The sequence below is a fragment of the Labrus bergylta genome, chromosome 9 (assembly GCF_963930695.1).
Source record: "Labrus bergylta chromosome 9, fLabBer1.1, whole genome shotgun sequence".
Classification (NCBI taxonomy): domain Eukaryota; kingdom Metazoa; phylum Chordata; class Actinopteri; order Labriformes; family Labridae; genus Labrus; species Labrus bergylta.
In genome coordinates this window covers 18767559-18795265 of record NC_089203.1, presented here as the reverse complement: position 1 = coordinate 18795265, position 27707 = coordinate 18767559, and the positions used below count along the sequence as shown (strand labels likewise).

General features: G+C 40.1%; 1 protein-coding gene across 16 annotated transcripts; it reads right to left on the bottom strand.

The window, feature by feature from the left end:
- Positions 1 to 39: 39 nt before the first annotated feature.
- map7d3 (MAP7 domain containing 3) lies at positions 40 to 27707 on the bottom strand. Of its 16 annotated transcripts, none has more exons than XM_029277732.2 (20): positions 27572 to 27707; positions 19192 to 19293; positions 18796 to 18876; positions 18266 to 18429; positions 17873 to 17984; positions 17014 to 17097; positions 16176 to 16283; positions 15360 to 15461; positions 14876 to 14974; positions 11975 to 12100; positions 9821 to 9960; positions 7381 to 7511; positions 7063 to 7280; positions 5934 to 6054; positions 5330 to 5615; positions 4585 to 4638; positions 4420 to 4498; positions 4031 to 4199; positions 3016 to 3302; positions 40 to 2923 (listed from the first exon to the last, which is right to left on the bottom strand). In XM_029277732.2, the coding sequence occupies exons 1-20, from the start codon at positions 27615 to 27617 to the stop codon at positions 2916 to 2918; spliced, it is 2517 nt and encodes an 838-aa protein (XP_029133565.1). In that variant the 5' UTR covers positions 27618 to 27707; the 3' UTR covers positions 40 to 2915. The 16 variants fall into 16 exon arrangements, with proteins under 16 accessions (XP_029133565.1, XP_029133559.1, XP_065814566.1 ...); XM_029277726.2 differs by having other exon boundaries at positions 9821 to 9936; XM_065958494.1 differs by lacking the exon at positions 11975 to 12100.

Here is a 27707-nt window from a genome sequence, read left to right as displayed (position 1 = left end):
CAATTCTCTACAGCAAGAAATCAAAAACATGCAAAGGAGTATTTTAGCAAGACTTTCATTTTTTTTGACGGGTTGTCTCATCTCAGTACACTTTAGATATATGTACAGTACACATCGAATTAGCAGACAGGGGGTTATAAGGTTTAGTAATCTTCCAGAGAAAATATTTGTATTCACAAAGCCCCCTCAGGTCGGGTGGGCTGATTGTCGAGGCTGAGGTAAGGACAAGCTTTCTCAGTTAACTGTGATACATTTAAAAATACTAAATCTCAATCTAAGGCACCGGTCTATCCTATTGTTAAAGACAACATTGAGGACAGTGAGCTCTGTCTTGTAGCCCTCTAAGATGCAGCAGGACCTGGAATAGATACAGTATCGGTTTAAGCAGCAGCTACAACAGTCCCCTTCAACAGGTGGAGGAGAGGATAAGGAGGGAAGGTTTTTTTTTTTTTTTTGGGGGGGGGGGGGGGGGGGTTTCTGCGTATAATTGCAACTTTTTTTTTTTCCATTGAGAACATCACACCACTCTTCTTTGAGTCTGTACAGTAAAGCTACACGTGGTAACCAGTCTTTAAATATAGTGAGTAATATGGGGCAGTGCAATGAGTCTCTTCTTTCTAGATGAATAATGTGAGAAAGCTTAAAGCCGGGGGGGGGGTAGCTTCTAGACACAGGGTAAGTGATGAGGGACGGACTCTGTAGTCTGGCGTTACATTCATTGAGCTTATTAATCACAGCTAACACCTAAAGCCCCTAGTTTTTATTTACAAGAGGATTTTTGTTAGAAAGAGGGTCTGAAAGCCAGCGGAGAACAAGGCAAAATTCAAGGTCCCCAAACCTCATGCTTTTACTGTTAGAGCAAAAGCAAAATTAGACAAACTAACAAAATCCACGACATACCCTGAACTGAAATGGAAAACAAGTCTGACCCATGTCTTTTTTGTATACAATGGGCCCTGGCTCATCTTTCAAAGTATAAAAGTTGCGACCTGAGCTGATTTGCCTACCATTACTATCCAACATCTACATATCCTCAGACATAATGTAAAACATCTGTTGATGACATTAAAAGCATCATGAAGAGGCACAGCCATGACTTGCAGTGTATCCTGTCAGATGTGTTGCTAAGGGCTGCAACAACTCTACCAAAACCTGTGAAGTCCCTGTGATGATCAGAACTACGGTTTGTGCATGTTAAGCTAAAAGACCATAAACTTGAAAACAAAGAAACACAAAAGGGGGGGGGGGGGGGGGGGATGTGAACTCTGGGTTTCCAGGCTGCCACAGGGTTTGAGTCAAACAGAAACCTAACTTATAGCATAGTCACATACACATAGAGACTTCAATAATCCACATCCTGAAGCCACTCCCTCCTAAACATGGCTTTGTTTGCCTAATACTGATTCTATACACAATAACACTTAAATATATGTAGAAATGTATTTCCTTATATAAACAAACAGCCAAATTGTATCTTGTAAAAATATTTGAAATGCAATTTGTCAGATGTAGCAGCTATTCTGTTGGAAAGATGAGGGAAATCATTTGAATTACTGAAGTAGTCTTGCAGACCGAACTGTGAAAGGAAAGGTGTGTGTGTGTGTGTGTGTGTGTGTGTGTGTGTGTGTGTGTTGATGTGTTGATGAAGCTCAATTAAGACCAGATAAATGTAAACCTTACTTTCAGTTCAGGAAAGGTGAACTTGAGACAGAACAGCCGAACATTCAAGTTAAGTTTGGTTATAAATGCATACAGGAAACTATTGGGCTTCATCTGTATATTAAGTGAGCTTGTTACAGTTACAGATGTTCAAACAGCTGTTCGGTCCAACTGTCATCACTTGGGCTTAAACTAATGAAACTCTGAATCTGATTTAAATTGCAAAAATGTTAGTAAACATGAATTCTATGTACATATATAAAAAAGAAAAGTAAACTAAATGGACCATGAGCAAATATCAAACTTTTTAACTCTATTGGAACATGTAAATTAAACTACTGTGTATTCATGAATCTCAACATTTGTCATCTCTAAATGTAACAGCTGGAGCTGTGCTTCCCGAAGCCCTCTATTAGTCAAAAAGGGAACACATGGTGAGGAAAGCTGGGAGACAAGACGTGTGCTTTCATCAAAAATATCCGGCTGAAGGACACAACCCTGGGAATTGAAGTGAAGTATAAATACAGAATTCACCCCCAAGTGCATGTGCATGACATATCACTGATTAACTGTCAATGTGTCGACCTCAGCACAAGCAAATTCACATTAGAAATTAGAAGTTGGGAAATAGTAGTAAGGCCATATTGCTGGATGCTGCAAAAAGCAGCCAGTCAAGTAAATTTAGATATCAAACAGAATGCATTAACTCTCCTTCCTTCAACTCACAATATTAACATATATTCAATTCACACAGCCTAATGTACAAGAGTCATAGAATATTTTCATACAAGAGAAAAAAAAAGAAAAGACTAAACATAGAACAATAATTACGGTAAAGAAGCCAAAAATTAATAAATTACAACAATGCACCCCTCACGAGACAAAACTCTTATAAAACATCGTCAAAATTGGACACAACATAGAAGAAAAAAAAAAAAACATCTGGAAAGAACAAACACGGAGGGGAAGGAAAATTTAAGCAAGAACACTGAAGGAATATATGGAATTTCCCTGAAGCATAACCTTTATATACCAGTACGTATAATATTTATATATCTGTTTGCTCATCATTCAGGGTGCAAATGTAGCACTTGGGGTGGTAGTTCTGCTTCACCTTGTACTCCTCCCTCTGGCAGAAGAGAAGAGAGAGGAAGAAGCTGTCTGGAACTTGTGGAGGATATTTTTGTAAAGGAGCTCAGCTGGACAGGAACTTCACGAGTGCAACAGAAAGAGGCTTCTCAGAGACGTCTGTAGCATCAAATCTCTACAGAGAAAAGAGGAGAAATAGTTAGTTTTTCTTTAAGAAAAGTACATAAAAAGAGGGAAATTCCCATTAGATGAAGAGGTGTAACTCACCTGACATGGTTTCTAAGGGTTGACTAGAGGAATGCAGGTTGTTGACCGGGGTTCCCTTGTCCTCTAAGGCTACCCTTGGCCCTTCTGAGCTCCCATCACAGTTGATCAAGACCTGGTTACTGTCCTCAGCCTCCATTATGGGCCGGGTCTTGGAGTGGACGTTCAGATCATTGAGCTCCTCAAAGCTCCACTGGGTAGATTTACCATTAACACCTGACACCACCTTGGCAGAGTCCTGCTCATTCAAGAACTCCGAGCCTTCAACGAGGCGACTCTTAGGGATCGGACTGCAGAGGAGAGGTGAGAGAACGATTTGATCAAAACAAAACACAGGTTTAGTTTATTGCTGAGCGAGAGGTTGAGAAGTGAGTGCAATACTGAGAGAAATCTACTCCTTTTCAACGGATTCCTACTGAGAGAAACATCCCCTGGTAAACAAATACATTGTTCAATTTTTTAAAAAGATACTTGTCTCAAACAGCTGGGCATGAAATTATTTGACAACCGGTTTTTCCTGTTATTTAGTCTGACTCACAGGATATGCACTAAAGCCTGCCATTTGCCACCAAATTCAGTTGGAATTGTCCTCTACATCTAATATTAAGCATGCAATGTTTTCTTCTCTGTGTACAACAACAACCTCTGAGCTACAAGAAATAGATTGTGAAATAACGGAGGCCTCATTCCTCTCCTGACACAATTCAAGCCAATTGTTATACTGCAGAGTCACTTCCCCTTATCAGAGTTCTGATGGGTTCAGGTATTGGCCTTGAGGTACTGGCACAGTATGAGTACTGGTTGAGAGACAACATGCAGCAGTTGATGTTAGAGATGTTAATATAGAAGCAGAGAGCTGTGGGTGCTCTAATCTACTAGAAGGGCCCATATTTTTCATTCTAAGTGGTAAATTTCCCTTCTTCTGTGAATCAGAAATCAGCCGTCAACAATCAAAGCATTGTGAGCACAACTCTGAGCCGTGTGTATGTGGGTTTCATTATCTTTTTGCAAGTCATACCTTACAGCCTGAGTCTCATCTGTGCTCATGCCGTTGTTATTCTCCTTGTCGTCTGTCTCTGGTTTCCCATTCACACTGCCCAGGGGCTCCTCTCGTTGGTTCCCCAGGTCTCCACAGGACAGACCACACTCTTCTGTATCTTCCTCCAGTGGGATGTCATCTGACTGGCCTACAGTAACACAGGGGAAATAAGTTGATGAGTCACTATGAGTAATGTAAATTCACACAAACAAACTTAATGTAAAGCATATGAAAACTAACACAAAGAGAGGAAACACACCTTCAGTGGAAAATACTAAATTAATTTAAAAAAATGCATGTATAAATCTTTATGTTGTCTGACATCCTGAACATCATCAGTGTGAAAACAAGAGGAGGAAAACACTTACTCAGGGTGTCAGAGTTGATCTGGTCCATTCCCTCATCTCCATCCTCCTGTGAACATTTATCGTCATCATCGTCTTCTCTCTATCCAGGAGACACAAACAACATGTGATCACACACACAGTGTAGATGATCTTTGACACATGTGAGATGAATGAATGTGAGCTCACCCTCAAGTCATTTTGTTCCCCTTTTCTTGTCCTCTTCATTATCTCTTCAATTCTCTGAAATGGGAAAAAATACATTTTGTGTTATTTGGATCTACATGAGGCACATTAAGAATGTACTCTGTTAAACTGTTGTCTTACATGTTTTTAATCTAAGTCGTTAAGGCAGGAAATGACATTCAATTTGTCTGTTACCTCTTTTGATGCAGCATAAGCCTCGAGTGCTTTACGACACTATTTGATCTTACTACTTAAAGGCTTAATATGCGATTTTTCACACTTAAATGTAAAAGAAATCAAGTATATCCTCTGAAAATAACTCTGAGTCATGACTGTCTACAATGGGTGTAACACCCGAGTCCCACTGTCTGTGATGCTTTCCGGGTCCTATCTTGTTTACATCGCCAGGACGCCGGCCAACTCATCCCCTCACGTATAAAAATTGTGTAATTGAGGGACTAGAGAAAAGAAGAATAACATACTGTACTCACTGCTTATTTGGATGTCACGTAAGCGTTTCTAGATCACAGTCATTTCAGGTAAATTTACATGCAGTGAGAAGATACGAGCATAATAAAGATCGCTAGCATTAGCATGCTAAAACAACAATGCAGCACAAGTTTTTTGGGTTTCATGCTGGTGCTCAAGGATGACATCTGCTGGATCAAAAAATCGCATATGAAGCCTTTAAGAGAAAGCAAGGCCCAAATAACTGATCAAAATCTCCCCTTCATTAAGCTCTCCATACCTTCTTCCTCTCCATTCGTTCTTGCTGGTTCTGCTGCATGATGCGGTCTCTCTCCTGACGGACTCTCTCGGCCTCCTCCAGGGCTTTGGCCTCAGCCTCCTCACGTTCCTTTTGGAGCTCAGCCTGTTTCACGGCCTCCTCCTCTGCCAGTCTCACCCGGTCCTCCTCTGCCAGGCGAGCGTCTTCCTCTTCTTGAATTTTTCTCACCTCTGCGAGCTTCTCCTCCTCCTCCAGGCGTTTCAGTCGAGCCTCCTCCGCCAAACGTGCCTCCTCTTCCTTTCTTAACCTGGAGTAGTAGGAAAAAAAAAAACAGAAGCAAATGGTTTAAAAGCTTATAGTGTGTGAGTGTTTAGTTTCTGGTAAGTTTTAAAAAAAATACATGTAAGGGGTTGTTTATGACAGTTTCAGTAGACAGAAAAAGAGAGCATAATATTCCTTTAAACCATGTGTTTAACCAGGACTATGTTATTTGACATTATTTAATATTCATTCACAAACAAACCACACATTTGATTTGACTTAATAACAATTACACTTTTTTTTAAGAAATCTTTTAGCAACTAGAAGTGTTGTGGGGGAAAAGGGTGCTGTCCAATAACCTTACTTTTCCTCTTCTTCCTTCTGTAGCCTGAGCTGCTCCTCTTTCTCCTTCTGCTCTCTCATCAGTCTGCGGTTCTCAGCCAGAATCTTGGCCGCCTCAGCAGCTGAGTTGGTGCCTGTAGAGGCTTCAGATTCAGGTGGAAATACAAACACAGAACATACATTTAGCTTTTAAAAAGGCGAGAGGATTAGAGGACGAGTATTGACAGTAAAAGAAGAAAGCTAGATTTGTGTTGGAGGTTATACCAACAAAGAATAAGGCTTCATACTCAGTTGTGTAACCATCACATGATCTTCTCTTTTCTCTCTGTGAGACCTCAATTCATCTCTGTAGGAATAGAGCATGTGTGCTTAAGCAACATGATAATAAAGAATATGAAATAAATGTTTCTACCGTCATTGTATTAGGCTATAGAAGGCCGTGAGCAGGACAGCTAGATGTGCAGAATCTTTTCGGTTTGTTCAGTTAATATGTAAATAATTATGCTATGGCAATATATTGAGACTGACATTCATGCCAATGAGGATACTAAACTGACTAGAAAATCTGTTTTTCTCTGCTTGCATGAGGTGTTATATCATTTTAAAGCTGTATCAGTGTGCAGAACAAGCTTCTCTCCAATAGGTGGCAGCAACAACAACCCAGATTCTGTGACAGGATGTGACTCCAGCTGGAACGATATTAGTCTCTGGCTCCACTGAGATTTACAGCCAACTGAGCTGCTGCCACGTCCGTTTGCAGCACAAAATAACACACACATGTAGTATTGTAGATTGACTTTTGAAGCAGATGGTCATATTCTACAGCTTTTAAACCAAAATGACTCTCCTTGAAGCGGTATTACACCATGATCACAGAGGGTTTCTGCTTCGAGTAAAGTGGCTGCTGCAAGCACAGCTGACAACAGAGAGATAAGAGGGGGGGGTGGTCAGAAGTTGTTTCCATGCATCAGTGCAAACATCCTGGTTTCCAGTAGAACCATCAGTCTTGGCAAATATTAGTACTGACTAATTAAAATCTTTCATCTGCCTGTTGTATTAAAGCCTGCCTTCTAAAACATTATTACATGTGCTTCCATGATGCACAATCAAACATTTAAAGTGAAATGCTTTCATAAGACTAAACTGCTCACCATCTTTCTCTTTGGATTTGCTAGAGTCAGGGGACTGCAGAGCTACACCGGGGACAGGACACAGATCCTTGGACTTAGAGTCCCTCTTTCGCAGGGTTGGGGGTCCTGTTGGAGTGAGAGCTGGTTTCTGTATAGGTGGTGGTTTAGATGCAGGCTGGGGGGATGGCGGGCGTTGTTTCATTGCACCCGGTGAGGGTGGACGTGTTTTGGAATTTTGCCTGGAAATAGAAAGTTCAATCTAAATTAAATGTATTCAAACTCTCAAAAACGTTAGTAGTATCATCACCAAATCTGTTTTTAGAAAGGCTGTAGTTTTACTTGGCAGCTGATGGAGAAGGTGTCCTCTTTGGGGCTGGAATGGGAGCTGGAGATGGTGAACGGTTGCGTACCAGAGTAGAAGATGGGGAGGGGGGGCGTTGCCTGCCAGGTGATGGTAACTGCTTGTCCTTCTGTGGTTCAGCAGAGATGGGAAAAGAAGTGACACAGTTTTTCATAACCATCAATAAACTACGACCATGAAAATTACTCACAAGTGAAATAATGCACAACAACACTTATTTTTAAATGTTAATGTTTATCTTATTCTGTGTGGCTGAAAATAATTTAGCAAAGTATAACTGAAATCAAACAAGTTCAGTTCACACAGCCATAATAACTTCTCACTGGAACATTTATAAATACATCTCTCTTTCCAGTCTTTGTCTATTAAAACATTAGGTGGCCCCCAGACAGCCTGTCATTAAAAACAGACACGATTCTGTAGTGGACATCACTGCATGGGCTCAGGAACACTTTAAAAAAACACAGTCTGTGAAAACAATTTATCACTGCTTTCACAACTGCTAGCTGAAACTCATCCGTAATGGTAGTGCACATGGCCTAGGAAACCTGCACATTTGTGAAGGAACCATAAATGCTGAACAATATATACAGGTTTTGGAGCCACATATATCTCTTCTCTTTCAGATATGGCCTTGCTTGTTGCAAAGCACAATCACATATTACAACAGAATGGCTCCATAGAGTCCAGGTGCTAAACTGGTTTGCCTACAGTACCAACGTGTCACCCATTGAACATTTTTGGTGCATTATGAAGCACAGAATGACACAAAAAGAGACCCTGATGAACATGACCCTGTCTCAACTTTTTTGAAACGTGTTGCAGGCAACAAACTCAAATTGGGCATACAATTTCACAAAAACAATTTCTAATTTTCAACATATCCGTGCTTAGTCATAGTCACTGTCTCAAGCTGTACAATCAAATAACTTTATGGCTTTAATGATCTAAGAGTCCTTGAAGAGCGCATAGCATAATTCCTAATTTTACTAAACCTGCATCCAGTAGTTCCACTGGGGATTCAGCAGTGACACAATGTTTGTGTGGGAGAGGCCGTGGGTCACGTTTGAATTCATCTATTTTTAATGCTCATGTGCTCTGTTTGTCACCTGTAAACCTGATGACAGAGGGGCATGAGCAAGGCTGGCCATGTGACCCACGGCCGAACCCAGATAAAAAGCTCTTGACCACCCGAAACCTTTAACACTGATTGCTAAGTGAAGAAAAATAATTTATTTGTATTTTATGCATCTTTGTTAGAAGTTTTCATCCTTACTCCTTTTCATAATATCCTTTCATAAGCAAAGAATAGATGCATGGAATTCACAGAAAACCTATGTAGATAAATCTTGTATTATAAATGGTATCTTATTTACCTTTTGGTAATTTGTTTATATTAATATCCCCACTTAAAGATAACCTTGATAATCTGTTTCAACTGCCCAACTTGACCCAAGGGTCACACAGTTTAAATTATCTTTACACAAATCTGTGCATGTGGGGTAGAGAGACAACAATGAAATGGTAGGGACAGTCAAAAGCTTTGACATCTAGCCCCAGGCTCAGGGTGTGGTCCGCTTTGCATGGGCTGATATGTCCCTAATAAGGCTACTGTGGATCCCTTTGTCTCAAGCTATGACAATGATGTCCTTCACAGCCATGGAGGAGGAGGAGGAGGGGAGGAGGAGGGGAGGAGGAGGATGGAAGGAAGGTTTAGAGAGAGAGCAAGACACTTCAGTGCATCAATTGACACTGTCCGAGACATCTCTTATACCATGCATGACATGTTGTATGTAAAGCAGCAAGCCGGAGAACATTAAGGGAATGTGTAAAGCAGCAAAGGTCAACGAACAGCTGGAGGAACATTTCCCTATGGTTAGCATCCTGCAGAAGTACTTTGTAAGGCAAATTCAGCAGGATATGAGCATATAAATAAGTCTCTAGTGGCATGCATGTATCGTATATGCTGTTTAAATGCAAAAATAAAAATAATTAATTTGATGCAACTACTGAAGACACTGTTTAAGTCTAACAGGTGTCATGTAACAACAAGGTTTTCTATGGAAACTATTATTTGGTAGATAATCCATACCCCAATTTTTCAAAAGTATGAGAAACTCGACAAACTACATAAAACAACCAGACAGACCTCCTCTGGTAATAATACCATGTCGGTCAGCTACATTGTGCATTTTAGTTCTTATGTATGCTATGTATCAAGAATCAAAGAATCAGAATGAAATTAGATAATGCTCGTTCAATGAGGAGGCGAAACTGCAGGAGGAAAAAGAGGGAGGACCCATAAGGAAATCAGTTAATTCTCAACATAACACTTTCCTTTATGTAACTGTTCAATATAAACAGTTCTCTTTGCTGAACAGTGGTGTTAGTACCACAAACATAAAGAGGAGCTCTCACCAGTGAGGGGTCTAGGGCTCCATCTGCAGAAACAGAGGTGGTCATGCCGCTCTTCTGCCGGTCAATGCTGCGGCTTCGAACGGGTCCACGAGATGGGTTCAGGGAACTGGCAGAGGCTGAGCGAGGACACAGGTGACACTCTGGTAAAGGACACAGTCATCGCATGGCCAGAGGAGCACAACCGATGCGAGGCGCGACAAGCAGGCAAGTTGGGCAGAAAGCAGTAAAGAGCAAATACAGGGAAGAATAAAGTGAGTGGAGGGAGAGTGGAGAAAGGGAAAGAAGGAGGGGAAGAAAGAGCGATGGAAGGCAGATGGTGGTTGAATGGAGAGCAGGAGAGTGATTTTATAAGGGGACAAGAGCACAAAAAAAGCAATTTGTTAGATTAAGCCCTTTAGGCAGGGAACAGCTTGATTTTTGAAGCTTTGATTGGGCTGCAGATTACAGGAGACTTAAGAAGCAGAGAGCAATAATCCCCAAAACAAGCAGAATACTCAACAGGTACCAGTCTTTGAACCCAACATAAACAAACCTGAACACAAAGCATCACAGCACTGCACAGCGTAGAACAGACTACAAAAAACCTACCACCAACACGGCACAACACACACCGACACAGAACACACGAAGCACACAGAATTATTAGTACAATAAACACACAATGAGTGTTGTGTTGTTGTGTTTTGTTACAGTAACACAAAAATGTGGGGGTAATATTTAGTTTTTCTATTCTTCTTGCCATCATGCCATAACTCATCAGACTCTACATCAGACACTAAATGCAACATTTGTAGTGCAGGTCTAGAATTGTAAGGCAATGCTTTGACACAGGTATTAATCTAATTTGTGTGTAATCTGAACCAACCGATTTAAAATGTTCACAACTTTAAAACTTGTAGTGGCAAAGGGTAAAAAGCACTGTCCTTGGCACTGAGTGTAGCTTGTAGTTGGTAAGGAGAGTGAATACTGTTGTCCACTGGCTATGAGCTTGCTGTGTCAGATTGAGGGATTAGCCATGATAATCCTGAGGCCTGGAGAACTCTCCCTGCTACAGCATGCTAACAACAAATGTTTTTTGATATTCTTTCTGATTGCAGATTGTGCAACAATGGCGACTATGAAATCTACCCAGCCATGAGCTATCACTGCTGCTGCTGCTGCTAATGCAGTTGTGTCATGTTTCTACTGGGACTATACTTAGCAGGAGATCGATAGCCGCTAATGGCTTTGTAATGGCTGGTCAATAAACACCAAAACCTAATACCAACATGGGGAATGCAGTTGCAGCTTTGTGAGTCAGTACTTTACAGTATGGTTCTTTCAAACTTGCAAAAAAAAGTCAACAAGAAATCATTATGACTGTCTATGCTATATATGATCAAATGCTGTACTGTAAACCACTTACAGTAAAACAGTCAAAGAAACAACAAACCCATAAACCTCCCCATTCAAGGCTTCAGGGCATTTTAACAACATGTCAGCCCAAATCAAATGCCAGAATAATAGCATACTGTTTTTTTATTAGTGTGATTCCAATTCAATATATTCTTTAGATATGCTTGATATAATTATTTCAGCACTGTGTACAGGAGTCCTGTGCACTCTGATCACACTACCTGCATACATGCAACAGCAAAACAGTCTGATTCTGATGTAACAAGAACCAACAGGTAAGCAGCTTAGAGTAAATCTCCCAGCATGGACTCCAAGGCTCCTCAAATGCAGGGAAGTGCTCCCAGCCAAGTCAGCCCTGCTCAGCTGGGCTCAACACACAACAGTCAATTGTTTCTGTCCTTAGAATACATGTGAGCTAGACCCGTGTGTGTGTCAATATTAACCAAGTAACTCTGCTCGCTCACATGAGCATACCAAAAATGATTACTATATAGACATAACATAAATAACTGATTCTTACAATCCAAGCTATTATTTTGGAGCTGTGCAGTAACTTCTAAAATTCCATCACCAAAAGGTCACCATTCACTGTGAAGGATTGATCAAAAAGCATGAGTCTGCAACAGGGGTGGGGTGGGTTCAGTTCTAGTTAAGTTATACCGCACAGACGTTCTACTGATAAATAAAGGTAAGTAGAGAGGACCAGCATCTGTGTCTAGCCATCCCTCCTCTCCTGCAGGGTCTCCTAACGGAGGTTACCTGGAGTTTCTTTTCCTTCGGCTGACAGGGCGGCGGCGCTCTTGCTCCTAGCTAGTGAGGCCTGGGTGGGGGTGAGCAGGCGACTAAGGACCCCTCCGTCCACAGTGCTGGCCGTTGGCCTGTGAGCTACACGGCCGAAAAACCCCACCCGAAGACAGAGAAGAACAAAAAGGCCAAGAAGGAAGGAGTGGGTGAGAATGAGGGATCAATAAAGTATAGAAAGGTCACCATGTGATTAGACCAACAGGATAGAATCAACATCAACAACCAAAGGTTACGTCCCAATAATCTTACATGGCCTCATTGTCAACTGTCTTTATCTTGTTAACTTTTAGAGATAATCAATCACATGAGGATAGACAGTATAAGACAGTAAGGAAAGGATGCCATGGAAGCCTGCTGGGACAGACCAAAGACTGATTGTCAGGTAGCTGGAGCAGTTTAAAAAGTAATCAAGGTAAACAATTAGGTCAAATCAATGGTTCCTTGTGGCAGAGGGAGGTGTGCTGATGGGTAAAAACAAAGTATTAGTAAACTTCATAGAAAACAGAGGAATGCTATTGGGTAGAAAGATGAGAAGTGAAAGAAGCCAGAAGACTTATGCACGAAATGGCTATGAAAAGGCTCAGCTCGACTTATTTGGAACTTTTATGTTGGATTTGGTAAATTAACCTGAACTTGTATAGAGCTTTTCTTCTGACCAATCAAAACACTTTTTACATTATATGACACATTCACCCATTCACACCACTTTCACACACTTATCCCATCAGTACTATTCCATTCACAAGCATTCACACGCATCAGGCAGAGCAGCGGGAGCAATTTGGGGTACAGTGTCTTACCTAAGGATATTTGACATGTGACTACCGGAGCTGAAGATCGAACTAACAACCTTTTGGTTAAGAGTCGACCGATTCTACCACTGAGCCACAGCTTCAAATGGAAAAAGTTTTGGATAAAACCTAGTGCTTTTTTTATCATCTCAGCTGAGGTTACGAATGAGATGTTCAAGTCCATGACAGATGGCTAAGTGTTACACAGCAGAAGCTACTTTGCAAAGAATGAAGTTCTAAAAACACATTCAAAGCATAGAAATGTAAATATATGAGATAACACAGGAAGCCTAATTTCTTTATTATATCATTAACATTACAGAATGCACAGGTCCTGCCTTTTTGTTATGGTAGAACAGACAATACATGGTATTGCTGATGTCCAGCTAAGATCCCCCCAAAATAGTAAACAGGTACTATCTTCTGTGGAAAACTCATTGTTGACAGTTCTAGTACCAGTTCCAAGCAAGTAGAGTTGAACAGAGCAAATACTGTGCATTGGACAGTGGTTAAAGACTTACAGTGATAGATAAAGTGACCGTGATGAATAAAAAATAAATAAATAAAATGACAAAAAATAAATGATAATAGAGGAAGAATTCAAAAGTGGACAGGTTGGTCTCTGTACCTTAATCCTGGCTTCATAAGGAGAGTGCAGAGTCACTTCCTTTTGAAACCCCTTACTGAGAAGACATCTGTTTTGGACAGACTTGTTTTTTGTAAGCAGTTGAGTGACAGCCCTTGCAACACGGCAGCATGGCTCACTACTTGGCACACATTTATTAAAGAGAGATTTTTTTTTTTGTAGGGATGTATGAGATACTCGTCAATTGCAAGTGTTTTGCCAACAGGAGATGCTGATCAGCCCGGCCCTTTTTATTTAGAAGCCAAAGTGCTTGATAATATCAAACTCTACAGTCATTACTGGGCTGTGCTAGATACATTTCAAACATTTGTTGATTCAATTTAAAATCAAATTGGGATGTAGTTATATCAAAATTCACAATATAAATATCAGTGTAGGCAAAATTAAATTTCACTTGGTCACTATAGACCCTTATTCTGCAGGCAGAGGAAGATGTGGTGCGCCGAAGTAGTGCAGAAACAAAGTGGCTTGCTGATGGCTAGTACAGCGCTGAACATTTTCTCAACCAAGGGGCCGACCTGCATCTCCTGCAGGTTATACACTAACTGATACTACTGACAACTACCACATACAAACCCATGCCGAAAACTCGAACTATCCATTTAAGAATCTAGGTTATTAGAGCTAAGGTTATGGATTTGTTTTAAGAATCTTGTGTTTATGAATGATGTTGTATTATTTCCTAAGCTAATCACATACATTAACGAACATGTACACAGAACAAGAGGATGATTAGAACTCGTGATATGCATGAAGAGACTGACAACAACTATTGGACAGACAAAAGAATTGGTGGTTAATGGGATGGCACTGGCATACACCACACTGAAGCACAAGCCCAGTGACTTAAATCCTTCTGGGGGGGAGAAAACAATCAACACTTTGTGACAACAAAAAACAATACACTGTGTTAGAGCAAACATTGTACACCACAAACCATTCCTAGATTGGAAAACAAAAGGTTAAGGCAGTCAAGCTGCCAGTGAGAAACATGGCACAGTACAGGCTCTGGTGGTTAAAGACAGCAGGTTAAGCAATACAGGACGAACACAGTGTTCCCGTTAAATCGCAGATAAAAGACAGTGTGGAGGTGCTTAGCAGCAGCCTTGGGGTGACTGAGTAGTTTGTGAGTAAGACTTCATTGAAGGATAGCATGGATTGAAAGAAGGCATACATAGCAACAAGAGCTGGTCAGTTGAAAAGTCCCATTTAGCGGATGACAAAGACTTAAGCCAAATGAGAGTGTTATCACCAAAACCTCGTCGTAACAGACAGTTGTGGTTTAAAAACCCCGCACAAACTCAGAATGTTCAAGCTGTTAACATCACAGCAACATGCTTGTTATTCATAAAGGAAGGCCTGAGATGCAGATAGAGGGCATGACAAAAAAAGAGATTCCTGACTGTTCATGCTAGCCACCTTGATCATCCGATGTCCCTTTATCAGGCCTGGCAGGGGTTTTTTCTCTGCCCACACTTACTCGTGTAAGGGAGGAACTTCTCTTCTTCAAGGAATGGCCTATGGACATGAAAGTGGAGTTATAGCCAAGTAGGCACTGGGAGTGAACAAGGAATCCCAGGACATAGTTTACAAGTCATGTGCACTTCATTTGGCTTTCATGTGAATCACCAGGCTACAGCATACAGCAGCTGATGTCCAAGTTTAACAGTCCTTAAGCTAACAGAGGATAGTTGAACTGCTCCCTCTGATCATAACAAGAGGGGTCCTGCTGAAATATAAATAACTAATTATTGCCATACTATAGTCATAGCTGCGACTGCACTTGAGTCATGCTGAAACTTACTGTATCTTTTCCCTATAAACTGTGGAAGTGTAGCAAATGGACTCTACATGATCTTTGTTATGAGAGCATAGTGTGGGATGGAGAGGGGGTCTTTTGCACCTGTCTGTTCCACCTGAAGCTTTTTGCCGTCTTCCTTACTGGCCTGAGCAGCATTGCCATTGCTAGACAACCGGTTACATGACGAACTCCTCTGCTTAACACCTGAGAGACAATGATGAAACACCAAGTGGTGAATTTACACTGCGGTCTCCTGTGAATGGAACAATGGCCCTTTAGGAACATGATTATAAAACCTGAGAAGGAAATAGCATAAATATGAAACCCAAATAATCAGCAATTTCACAAAGTAGAAATGGCACTGGCAACCCATAGAAGCTGTGGAGAGATATAAAACTACAGATTGTAATGATTATTTTTTTGTTTAAATCAAATATACTTGATGTCAATCAATTGTTTGTAATATTGTAACACACTTCCATACTACTATGAGGAATTATATTACAGAATCATACTTTGCTGCCAGGAATCCCTTCTGATTCTGAAAATTTGATTGATTACATCATAGGGGTGAATTGTGTTTATATGCGGCCGATTTGGAAGCTCATGCTAATTTATCATTAGTAGGAACCAGAGACAGAGAGCTAAAGCATCCTTTACCAGTCTGTCTGTGCTTCAGTAAGCCTGTGTGTAAAACCCTGGATCACAAGAGAGCAAAATGTTTAGAGTTCACTCCAGGCTAAAGGGTTGGAGTAAAGTTGGGTCTGCTCAAGATTAGTACATTGATGATCAGTGAAAAATAATTACCTCACTGATAATAGACTATTTGGCAAATAATACAATGGTTGAGACATAGTACAGGAATTCACAGAGGGGAGGGAGCAAAGAGAAGGGGGGAAGGAGGAGGGAGGGACTTACTTTTGTCGGGAGATTTGATGAGGGTAGCAGAGGAGGAGGATAGGCGTCTGCTGATTGCAGCCTCAGACGGCTGTTTCAGGTTCATGGTGGATGTGGAGCGTTTGTCCACTAAAAAGGGAGGAGGAAAGACAGACGAGGGAGGCGGGGTTTAAACTAGAGGTTTGCCAAAGGGGAAGGGCAACTGGGTTAACACAAGGGAGTACAGGGTTCTGCAAGATCCGAATATCCCTTATATTTGACAGTTGATATGTTGCTTTATCAAAATACCTCAAATATATCCACTGTATCCCCACTGACCTGTTGATATAATAGGCTACTAATGCAATGGATGTTAAACAAAACACATAAAACTTGACTCTGCTGGTACATAGTATGTTTAACATTACAATCTAAGTTTTAAAGCAACCATAACAAATGTGCTGTGCTTTTAGAGGCAGGCATAGTGGTTAATTTACAACATATGTTAACTTTTGACCTCTCCAAACAAGCATCGAGCATCAATACAATGTCCATACCAAAGAACCCACAGCTGTTATCCTGTTATCCTTTTTGTACTGGGCTTCCATGCAAAGTAACCCACATGATCTGGAAGAGCTAGGCAGTGTGAGTGAGTGAATGTTGGAGTGTCACCATCCTCTGTTTACCCAGTATAAGACACATTTGGAATACAGGCCCCATACAAGAAAGTGTTAGTGACAAACTGCCAGTTAGTGGTTGGTGGGGTGAGGGGTGGTGCTGGGAGAGAGGTATAGAAGATGGGCAAAGAAGCTATCATGAGTGCCAGTGCCAATCCATGCTGTGTTGCTACATTAGGGAGCAAATTATCAACACACAAAACCTTGTCGACTCCTTGGTGGCTTTTCTGGTGAGGCAGGGGAAATAACTACTGTTACGGGAGATGAGGCGCTGGCATCAGAGTCTCCTGTGGGAAAAGACAGCTCTCAGAGAGGAGCAGTAAAATAAGAGATGCTGAGGCACACCATACACAAGAGGGAAGAGTGAAGGTAAAATCTGGCTGGTTGATTGCTTTAAAGACCCAGGTATTGGAAGATACCAAGTTCCAAAGACGTTTACAGAATAATGTTCATTGAGAGTCAAACTGTTGGAGTGGTTGTGCACAGGAACATGTATTGTTGAGAGCGTGATAGCCTACAGTTGCAATTGTCATTTACATGAACTTGTTTACTCAGTAACTAAGAAGGATTGTATAAGTTTGTTTTTAGCACAACAACACTGGAATTAAGAATTCCTGACAGCTAATAGAATAGGAAAGTACTATTACCAAGTCTGTATTACCAGTCTGTATTATCAATCATTACCAAGTCAATATAGAATGAGAAGTAGCTCTGATGCAGGGTTCACAAAGTGGTTAAATCTTCTGTTGAAACATACAAACAACAAACAAACAAACAAACAAACAAAGCCCTGTCCATCCATAGAACAAGGATTTTGGAGAAAATGATACACTGTCGTTTGTTTCAATATGCCTTTTAATATTAGTATAAGAATATGAGTTCAAATGTTAACTTAAGTATGACATGATCACATCGAACATTTCACATCTTGTTCGGAAGGAAGGCTCAGGGTATCCTAGTTGTTTCTTTGGTGCAATATGGACAGTGGATTATGAACTTTAATTGAATTTAGGGGCAAAAAAAGAAAGGATTACATTTTTGTGGAATAGAAAGGTTTTCTACCTGTTCGTCCATCTGAGTCTGTGGAAAGTCCTCCCCAGGACCATCTTTTCTGCCTCTGCTCCACTCGTTGACTCCGCTCCAATGTCCGCCGCATCACCGCCTCATAGTGCTCCTGCAGCATAACAGGAGAAGAGAATCAAATATAAGTAAGTTAAAGCAAGAAACAATCATATCTTAAGTAGAAGTTGAGAGGACAAGACTAGCTAATCTGCTGTAATACCTTAAACACTGCTTAATTTAAAATAAATAATCTAAATTTTTATTAAAAAGTAGTCAATATGAAAATTGCAACAAAAAAAAAAACAGTTTCTACATGAATTTAAATGTTTTAGTCAAATCAGCTGAGCAAGCACTACTCTGAGGATCCCACAAATCTTCCACCAGTGCATATACCTTTTCCTCTTCCTGTTTCTGCTTCCTCTTCTCCTCCACAGCCAGTCGTTTCTGCTCCTCCTTTTTTCGCTGTTCGTCAACTTTTTTCTGACGCTCCTCCATCTGACGCTCTACTTGTAGCTTGGCCTTACGCTCCCTTTCCATGATCTGAGACTCTCGCAAAGCTAACCACACATACAGTGTGTCCGTGATGGAACGTTAGTGAATACAGGAAGAAAAGGAGAATGTTAGTATGCCGTCTTCTTCTTCTTCTGTATCTTTATAAGGACTGAGTTGCTTATGACAGCAGAAACAGGAGCACACACAAACAGTTACAAATCCTCAGTTGTACGACATCAGAAAGTATGACAAGAAAACAGAAAAATCAGCAAGCAGCAAACACACCATTGATAATGACTATTACTGAGTTGATCAAGACAAATTACTTATGTGGCAATGCTGCTAATCAGGGAATCTTTGACCGAACTTCAACAGCATCACACATAATTATAGAAGTCAGAGGCTAAAATATTGTTAGATTGTCCTCTTACCGTGTTGTTTGTCTGCTTCCTCTCGTCTCTCTTTCGCCACTCGCAGTCGGTCGTCTATTCTCAGTGCAGCACCGTCAATGACTGCAAACATATTCATGTGTTTATATACAGTTAAAAAGCAAACACGCGCAGCAATATGCACATTCAGAGAACAAAAGGGGTTATTGCAATGTGTCTTAGTGTTACAAAGACTTTGCATCAGTCAGGCAGATGAATGCATGTGGCTGTCATTTGTGAGCTTTGTCAACTGTTACAATAAAGGAGGATGACTAAGGTTTACCTGCAGTCGGTATTGAGGGTGGTGGAAGTGGATAGTGTTGCATCTAATGGTTCAGATTATAGAGGACAATGCGGCAGTACCTGTGAGAAACAATGTCAAGGTGTGGTTTCATTTACCTGGCCTACACCCCTGAGGTTTAGCTGGTACGTTGGTGGTAGGTCCTGGACTGTTCCCTGCCAGGCTGCGCCGCTCCTCGGCTTGTGCCTGTGCAGCTGCAGCTGTAAATCGGAAAACACGCATTAGACACAGAAAACAAGAGTTGAATCATGTCATATCGGTCATACCGAGTTTTTACCTGAAATTGGCCATTTTCTCTGTGCTTTGTTTGCTCTCCAGAGGAATTTTAGTTCTAGAGAGATCCAACAGATTTCAAGGCGCAGAACAATCCAGCTATTCAGCCGATTAACATGGCCCCTCGCTCATGGTCAATCGTGCAGCCTGCCCTAAACTTCTTTCTGTGACAAGCCTAGACCTTGGAGTCATAGCTCCTGTAAGAGACATGTCTGGAATCAACCCCTGTGAGCTTCCAAATAAACAGCAACAATCCCAAGTGGTTTTAAGCATCACACCCCAAAAAACTGCTCACTTAAATATTCAGATGTATTATATTTCCAGCAATAACTTTTGCAATAGTTTATCTATCATGAGAAACCAGAACGTCAGCATGCTATACAGCACTTGCAGCAAAAAAAGAAGAAATGTCATCTCCATAAAAAACATTTTGTTTTGAAGACCCATAGATTCCTCTCAAGATTTTTTAGATGCAGGCTGATATACTTCAAGGTAAGTACATCAGCACTCCCACCAAGACCACCAACTGCTCAGTATCACTTTCTTCAGCGCAAAACTATAACAGGAAAATCACATTTGGAGATACTGAAGCAGGAAGAAAGGAAACAGAGAGGACATGATTAAGCTTTATGAGCCCTGGTATCAGACATTCAGCTCTCCTCTTTCCTCTTGTTGGTCTGTATTCAGCATTTAAGAACTGCTGACAAAGCGGGAATGATAGTCATGTTCTACTTACATTATTGATGAGTTCTTCGATCAACTTCTTAAAAGTCTTTCATTGTCTATGATGAAATAAAACTCTATAGTTTCTGTAACCTTCAAAACTTACTGATATGTGTCCATAAAGTTATAGACAGAACTTTCTTCTGACCAACTGCTACCATCCTTACATCTATACTTACATACTCCTTTATCTTTAAAAGATCAGTCTGCCTGAAGTTCAAATATCTTTATGGTTACAATAGATTAAAAGTACATATTAACTACCTATGTAAGTTTTTGTATCATTAAAGTTAAAATCCATCTTATTTTTGAGAGTAAGCAAATCAATGCAGCCTAAGGGCTTCCATGTCATGCATTTACACTCAGCATGCAAACATTGACCAATCAAATGCATTTCACGATGCATGGCCTATGCTTTCACACCATTTGGCCATGAGACAAAGCACCAGCCAGTCATGAGCTACACTAAAATTAATCACTAGCAACTGCCAGGTTAGTCTCTAAGACATGAGGAAATATTCTGATATTTGCAATCATTTGGATTCAGAACAGAAAATATATCCAAACTTTAAAATAAGCTCATATCTCAACAATGAGCTAGATTTTGGTATATTCATTGCACGTCTTTTTGTCATCAAAATACTGAACATTTGAATTTTTTTTCCCTTTTTCACACGCTAAGAAGCCATTCAGACGTTACATTAATACAGTATATAACCTACATCAATGAACTCAATCAATGTCTTGAAGGAAGCCTAACAAGAATGAAAAGATGTATTACTATTGAATAGCTTTTCCCTCACCTTTCAGAGGGTAGACAAGATAAGAAAATAATAATAATAATTGTTTACCTTGGTTATTATATGCTTGTGACAACATGACCAAGGCTAGGATAGGAGCTATCAAAGCAGGCGATACCTGCTGAAAATATTCTGGTCCTGCTTGAGAGCAACACAAAAGAGCTGTGTTTTTGAACTTAACTACACTGTAATTGGCTCACTGCAGCTAAAGCTAACTGTTGAGGGAGTTACTATGTTCAGTCTTTAGCACTGCAGAGGCTCCAGTGTTACAAAGTCTCATAAAGATGCTGAACATTATAGAGATGTGTGGGTCTTTTTTAATGCTAACGAAAAACAAAATGTTTTTTGCTACTTCACATCAAACTCTCACTCAAAATTCAGCCAGAGAAAGTGCTGTGTCGGTTTTGCTCCGAGTAAGATAAGGACATCTGTCTTTAAAAAGAGCCGCAAAAGTGAACTGGAATGGTCATATGATAGTGGTTATAGGACATTATCCAAGTTAGCAACACCTTTTAATTTTGTTGTCTTTACGTATGGAAAAAAATCCTGCTGTGCACACCACAGGCACTGATTATGGTTTCACACAGAACAGCATAGCGTGTATGTCCTGTCAACATGTAAATGACTCCACTACCTCTCCATTCTGAAATCGACCAAAATGAAGATTAATAAAAACATTTAAACTATAACACAATAGACATGTAAAGGCTAGTTACAATACTTGAAACATGCATCAGTAGTACCAGGAGCTGGCCAGAGGACAGAGAGCTGACAGGATAAGTGGCAGTCAATCATCCTCTGATTATCTGTATTATGCAGAAGCATCATTGCTCTCTAGTCAAAGCAGCTTATAAGGGTCAAAGTCTGCAGTTAATGCCCAGGGGAAATTAACAGGTCATCTCAGTTTCCCCTTAAGACTTCCAACTTCAACCACTCTGGCTGAACCAGGGGTAAATGAAGCACACATGACTGTGATTTTACAGCAATTTGATCCACAAGAGAAACTTTTCACTAACAAGGAAAGTTGCACAAACTCAAAGCAATACACTGCTTACATTTATTTAACTGGCTATAATATATGCAAATAGGGCTACATTGTATGTTTGACAGGCAGTATGGATTTGCATGTAATTAGGGTCACAGAGGATATGACTAGAAACCTTATAGCATCACAAATGGGTTTAATGAAATGATCAACACTCAGAAAAAGCAAACTAGTACAAAGGCATGAATAAATCACACACAAATTTAAAACATATTAACCCTCCATTTATCAAGATAAAAAAAAATATAGACTAAGTATTCAACTATGGTGATACATTTTTCAGGTTATTTAATAGAAATGTCGTGCCTTTTATATACTCAGTTACCTTTTTGTTACATCATATCTCACAAGTCACAGCCTCCCTGTTTTTCTCCCATTTTTAATGAAGGCAACTATAACACACCAGGCACTCTGTGTCACTTGGTTACTGTTGCTAAGTGACGGTCACAGCAGCTTGGGATGGATGAAGTGCTTCTCAATCATGCCTCTAAACCAGGCTCGGATCTGTAAGTTAACGTTAACTCTGAAATGAGACGATTCATTGCTTACTAAAGGGAAGTGAATGGTAAAAACTTTGAAGGTCGAGACATTTCTGTCAACACTGACTTCATATATGAGCTGTGCAGCACTGAATAAAACAAGTTTCAGGTTACATAATTTACATATTAAGCAATACTGATGATGCAACCCATTATTATCGATGTAAGATAAAACTGAATCATCTCACCCAAGTATAAGGTTTTGGTATCATAACCTCAAGTAACGACATGACAGGTTTTAGACTTCAAGCGAAGTGACAGTTGAAAACTTTAGAGGGAAGTGAAAACAGACTTGAAAGCACACAGACATACAAGGTAACACTGTGCAGACTTTAGTAGTGCAGTGTTTCCCCTAGGTTTAGAGCTCGAAGGCGGGGCGGGGGACACTGACTGGTGTAAATCTTCTTATTAGAGATGCACCTTTTTTATCTGGTGTGACATGCAAATACTGATTTTCTTTCTTTAAAGCACTATGATTTACAGCTAAAAGAAATGATTTTTGGAACTTTTATTTAACTGAAATAAATTGTATATTCATAATAACACAGTGACTGTTAAGTAACTGTTTATTACAAAATATCTTAAAAACTGCCTCAGGCTACATGACCATCTCTCATTCTCACTTAACCTAATCACTGGAACATTTTGAGTGTATTTTAACCTGTATTCTTCTTTATTTACATGCTGTATTTTAATGGTAGAAGTGTCTTTATAAAGTAAAACCAAAAAAAGGTATTTAATTATATTTTAAAATAATACATGAATTGATCACCCATTGATGTATTGTTTCACACTTAAATGCAGAAAATTACTGTGTTTAGTTTACTGGTAGTTTTTTTTTTTTATTTGACAGCGGCCATGCCCATTACATTTGTTGAGCCAGACTTAGCTAACAAGCTAATAACGTGGCCCTTTATCCAGTTTCCACTTTAATAAGACTTATGGAAGATGGGAGGAAGGTACTGTTTTCTCAACAGACCTCAAGAGGACCAGGTTTACTCATAGAAAGGCAAAAGAGCCAACCAGAACAAGTGTTGCTCATCACTCCATCTCTATGGAGATTTGCACATTGTAACATACATCATTGTTGCTGGCTGCATCAACTGACTCAGCTAAATACTTCAAAAGATTAAAAGGAACAAAAAGTCATTAACTGAAAATACACTTCACTGTTGAACTATATAATCAAATGTTCATGCAAGTGCATTTTAGTCAAGCGGCAACCTTCAGTGTTGAAAAATGAAGCCAACAGGGGAGTGCAAAATCCCACAGTTCATTGAGTGACTGCTTGAGGCTGGCTGCAAGAACCAGAAGTGACATACACACCCATACAACAAAGCATTAGCTCATGTCTCTATTGGCACACACTGTACAAGTGATGAATATATTGATAACTCAACAGTTTAGATTTCATGACGATTAAGTGTTATTCACAATAAGGTGCGCAGTTGACCTGACGGACGATGGGCGTGGTGTAGCTGTTTGTCATGAGCCTTAAGACCCCCCTCAGCTCCAGCTCTTAGTCTGTCTTTAGGTTGACTGAAAGTTATGGTGAGACAACATTTCATAAGCCCCCTGCAGTAACAGACTGGTGAAGTCACTCAGGCTTTGTCATTAATATTTACAGTCTATGGTATTAGTTTTGGATTGAATGTAATTGTTTAAGAGCAGTCTGCAAGGGTGTGACATTTTAAATAATAATCCAAACATAATATATCATGTAGGTTAATGTGATGGATTTATGCCTGTGATTATTCATGTAAGCCATACACGATATATAAAATCTGCAACTGTGACACTTATTTCAGGATCATCCAACAGGTTTAGGCAGCAGGAGATGCTTATAAAAAACAGGAAAAGATTCTGTGTAAGGCACATATACATATTGATTGCATGTGGTCTGACTTTCCAGCTACTGAGTTAATATGGAGGTGGTAAAGACCACCAGGGGGGCTGCTGATGACCCCACTCTACAGCCCAGACAAAAACACCAAACAGGAAACTGGCCAGCCTGTATTACATCATAACACTTCTGGTTGAATGCTAACACGGATCAAAAGCCAGTTATAAAACAAGCAAGATCTTTAGACAATGTTTGCTGTCTCTGTCACAAAAACAATGTAGTTACAGTGCAAGAGCAGGTTAGGTATCTTCTCTGTGCCTACTTCCAACTGCAGCATTTACTGTGCACTGCTGCATGGTATAATTAAGCAGCTTGTTGCACCGGAAGTGTCTGCAGGACTTAATGACAGGGTAGCTTTGAGGGCCGCAGGGATTTCTTCCTCAACTCAAACACAGGTTAACAGGCTGATTCATTGTAACAAATATTGGTCAAAATATTCTCAAAAGAGGCCTTTGTTGTATGTGTCTAATCACTGGCTCAAGATTTCAGGTCCTCAGATAACACTGCTGATGCATGCTCGTGCACACACCAGACCTTCCATGGGATTACACGACCTGTTCATGCAAAGGTAAGCCTAGGCTATTTGCAGTACTTGCAGGATCATGATGACACAAGAGTCTCTTCTTACAGGTGGACCACAGTATCTTTGAAGGTGGACATTTTAGAGATGTGATCATATCCAGATCCATTATTAAATCTAATCATTAATGCATTGCTGCAATAATCTTTTGATTAACCGATTGAAGGCAAATATTACAAATATTATCTGTAATATACACGTACAGATAAATTTAATTCCATTTTCAGAAGTATCTTTGAAGATTTAAAAATTAATTGATTCATTCAATTGAGATAGATTGTAGATTCATCAGTAATTAAATAACTCTTAGTGGCAGCGAGGCTGTCTTGGCTCTTTCCTATTTGTATATGATAAAGCATTGGGTTACGGTGATTAAACAGATTATACAATAAAGGTTTTAATGTAAATCGACTAATCTGTTAGTCACTTCTCTTTACCAGAACAGCAGAAACTATGGGTACCTCTTGTAAAAAAATATACTTAAAAGTATTCTGGAATTAGAGTTACATGCCAAAAGGCAGAGTGTTAGTAGACCTCACAATCAAATCTCCTATTATTTGGTTTGTAGGACTTACTAAACCAAAACAAGTTAGGACAAGAGTGCTGAACCAAAAATAAAATACATATCTCACATACACAAATCAGAGAAAATATATCAAATGCAAGTATTTTGTAAGTAGGAAATAAAGATAAACCCCCAAAAAACAAGATCTTATTTTGATAACTGATTGATTCCTTATCTCATGGACATAACTCCTCTGAAGATAGAAAGGCAGACTTTAGTTGTAGTTTACACAAATTCACATGTTTTGCTATTCAAATGTCTGGTTCGTGTGTGTATGTGTATGCACGCACAGACTGCAAAACATCCAATCAGTCGATTTTAAAGGTTAAAAGAGAAGAGTTGAGTGAAACACACAGAACCATATCTGGGATCTGAGTCAAATTAAGGCTGGCCCATTTCCTCCGTTGGTTAAATCCAAGCAGCTCAGAAATACTTCTCATGCTTTTAATTCTGCAGCAGCAGTTGCTGAGCCAGGATCAGGATAACCTTGTAGTGTGACTTGCAATGGTGTGATCTCCCTTTATAATAATGGGGGTACATTTTCTGCTTGCTCACATTCTTGTGTAAATAACTGCACAGGAGCTAGATTCCTAACATTATTTTTATCATTATCAGCCTTCACGCTCTGCCTGGAGGCCGAGCACAAATTGACATCCAGAATTCCAACATTTCACATCGCTGTAAAGCTTTTGGATATTTTCATAAAAACCACAGGATTGGGTGGATGTTAAATTCCAGATTGAAAATACTGAATGGAAAAGTCAAGGGAAACAGGAAGAAGATGAGGACTAAATATGGTCCAGTTATTGCCAGGAGTAAAACATGCCTACACCCACATTAAGTATGCAGAAAACTCCCTTTACCCTAAAAAACCCCCCCCAAAAAAGTCAGCCAGGCTGCAGCTCAAGTCATAACAAACTGTGCATTCATGCCCACAGAAGCAGACACAGTAAACATCCATTTTCTGAGAGACCCATTGATTGAGATTTTGCAGCAGTTGGCTTACATAGTGCTATTTACAAAAAATGCAATGTGCTTTTTTTTTTACTTGACAGGCCTGTTTGTGACACCAGGCCTTGTCAAACCCCAAACTCCTCTCTATCGCTTCATCTACTAGAACACGCTGCTTTATTCTCTTCACAGAGCTCAACTTGTGATACTGTCTGACACCCCAGCATTATGTGAAATTCAGGTCAGACATTGTTATAGTCACCCTCCCTGGTGAGTGGTGGGGGTTATGCCATATGTCAACAAATACGAACAAGCAAATTGGTATAAGCGAGAAAGTAGCATTTTGGATTACAACATGATATAGTTTGGGTTTTTTTACATCATGAAGAAAAGACAAAACTGCCGAGGAAATGGTTTGGTATAATGTGTCTTTTTGGACAGCGACTCAACCCGCTGTCAAATTTCAATACAACAGAAGAAGAAGAGAGAAAACACTTCCTGCACTCTTCCTGATAGAGATAGCAGATGATCACTTCAGACGATAATCCCCAAGTGATGTAGCCCCCCCCTTAACGACGAGAATACCACTCACAAAACAACTTTAGTTACCTTCGTTTACCCAACCAATTGCTGTTTGTTTATCCACCCAAATATATTCACAAAGCACTTTCAGGTATTGTGATTAAAAATGCATTAAAGCAAACACAGCTAAGCAGAATGCTAAGTAAGCTAGGCGCCAGACAAGTAAAGTCGTCATGTGTCAACCGGCTCTAACAAAATATAACTTTAGTCGCTCGGTCGCTAAAGCACATGCACTTAACTTTAAGTAAGTTAACCCCGTCCCTTTCGCTATTACACATTCAGAAGTGTGTTAAATTCTGCAAGTACAGTTTTTCAAAGCGTCAATGCGGGAAGAAGTTGCAGATTTTCCGCATCCATTGTGAGCAGATAACCGGACAAGAGAGCTAACGTTACTAGCCGGAGAAGCTGGCCGCCGTTCAAACAGCCCGGTTGGTTTCCAAGCCAACGTTACAAAGTGAAACAACATTGTAAGACACAGCTGAGTTGAATAAACCAAAAGTAGGATTAAATATCTCACCTATTTGGGCTCGCAAGCCTTTGAGAGTCGTACTACCCTCCGCCATTTCTCTGAAGTTTTCCTTCTCTGTTTTTTTTTTTTTTTTTTTTTTCTAAAGCAGGGGCGCGTAACACATCGCAGCCGGTAGGACTCGGAC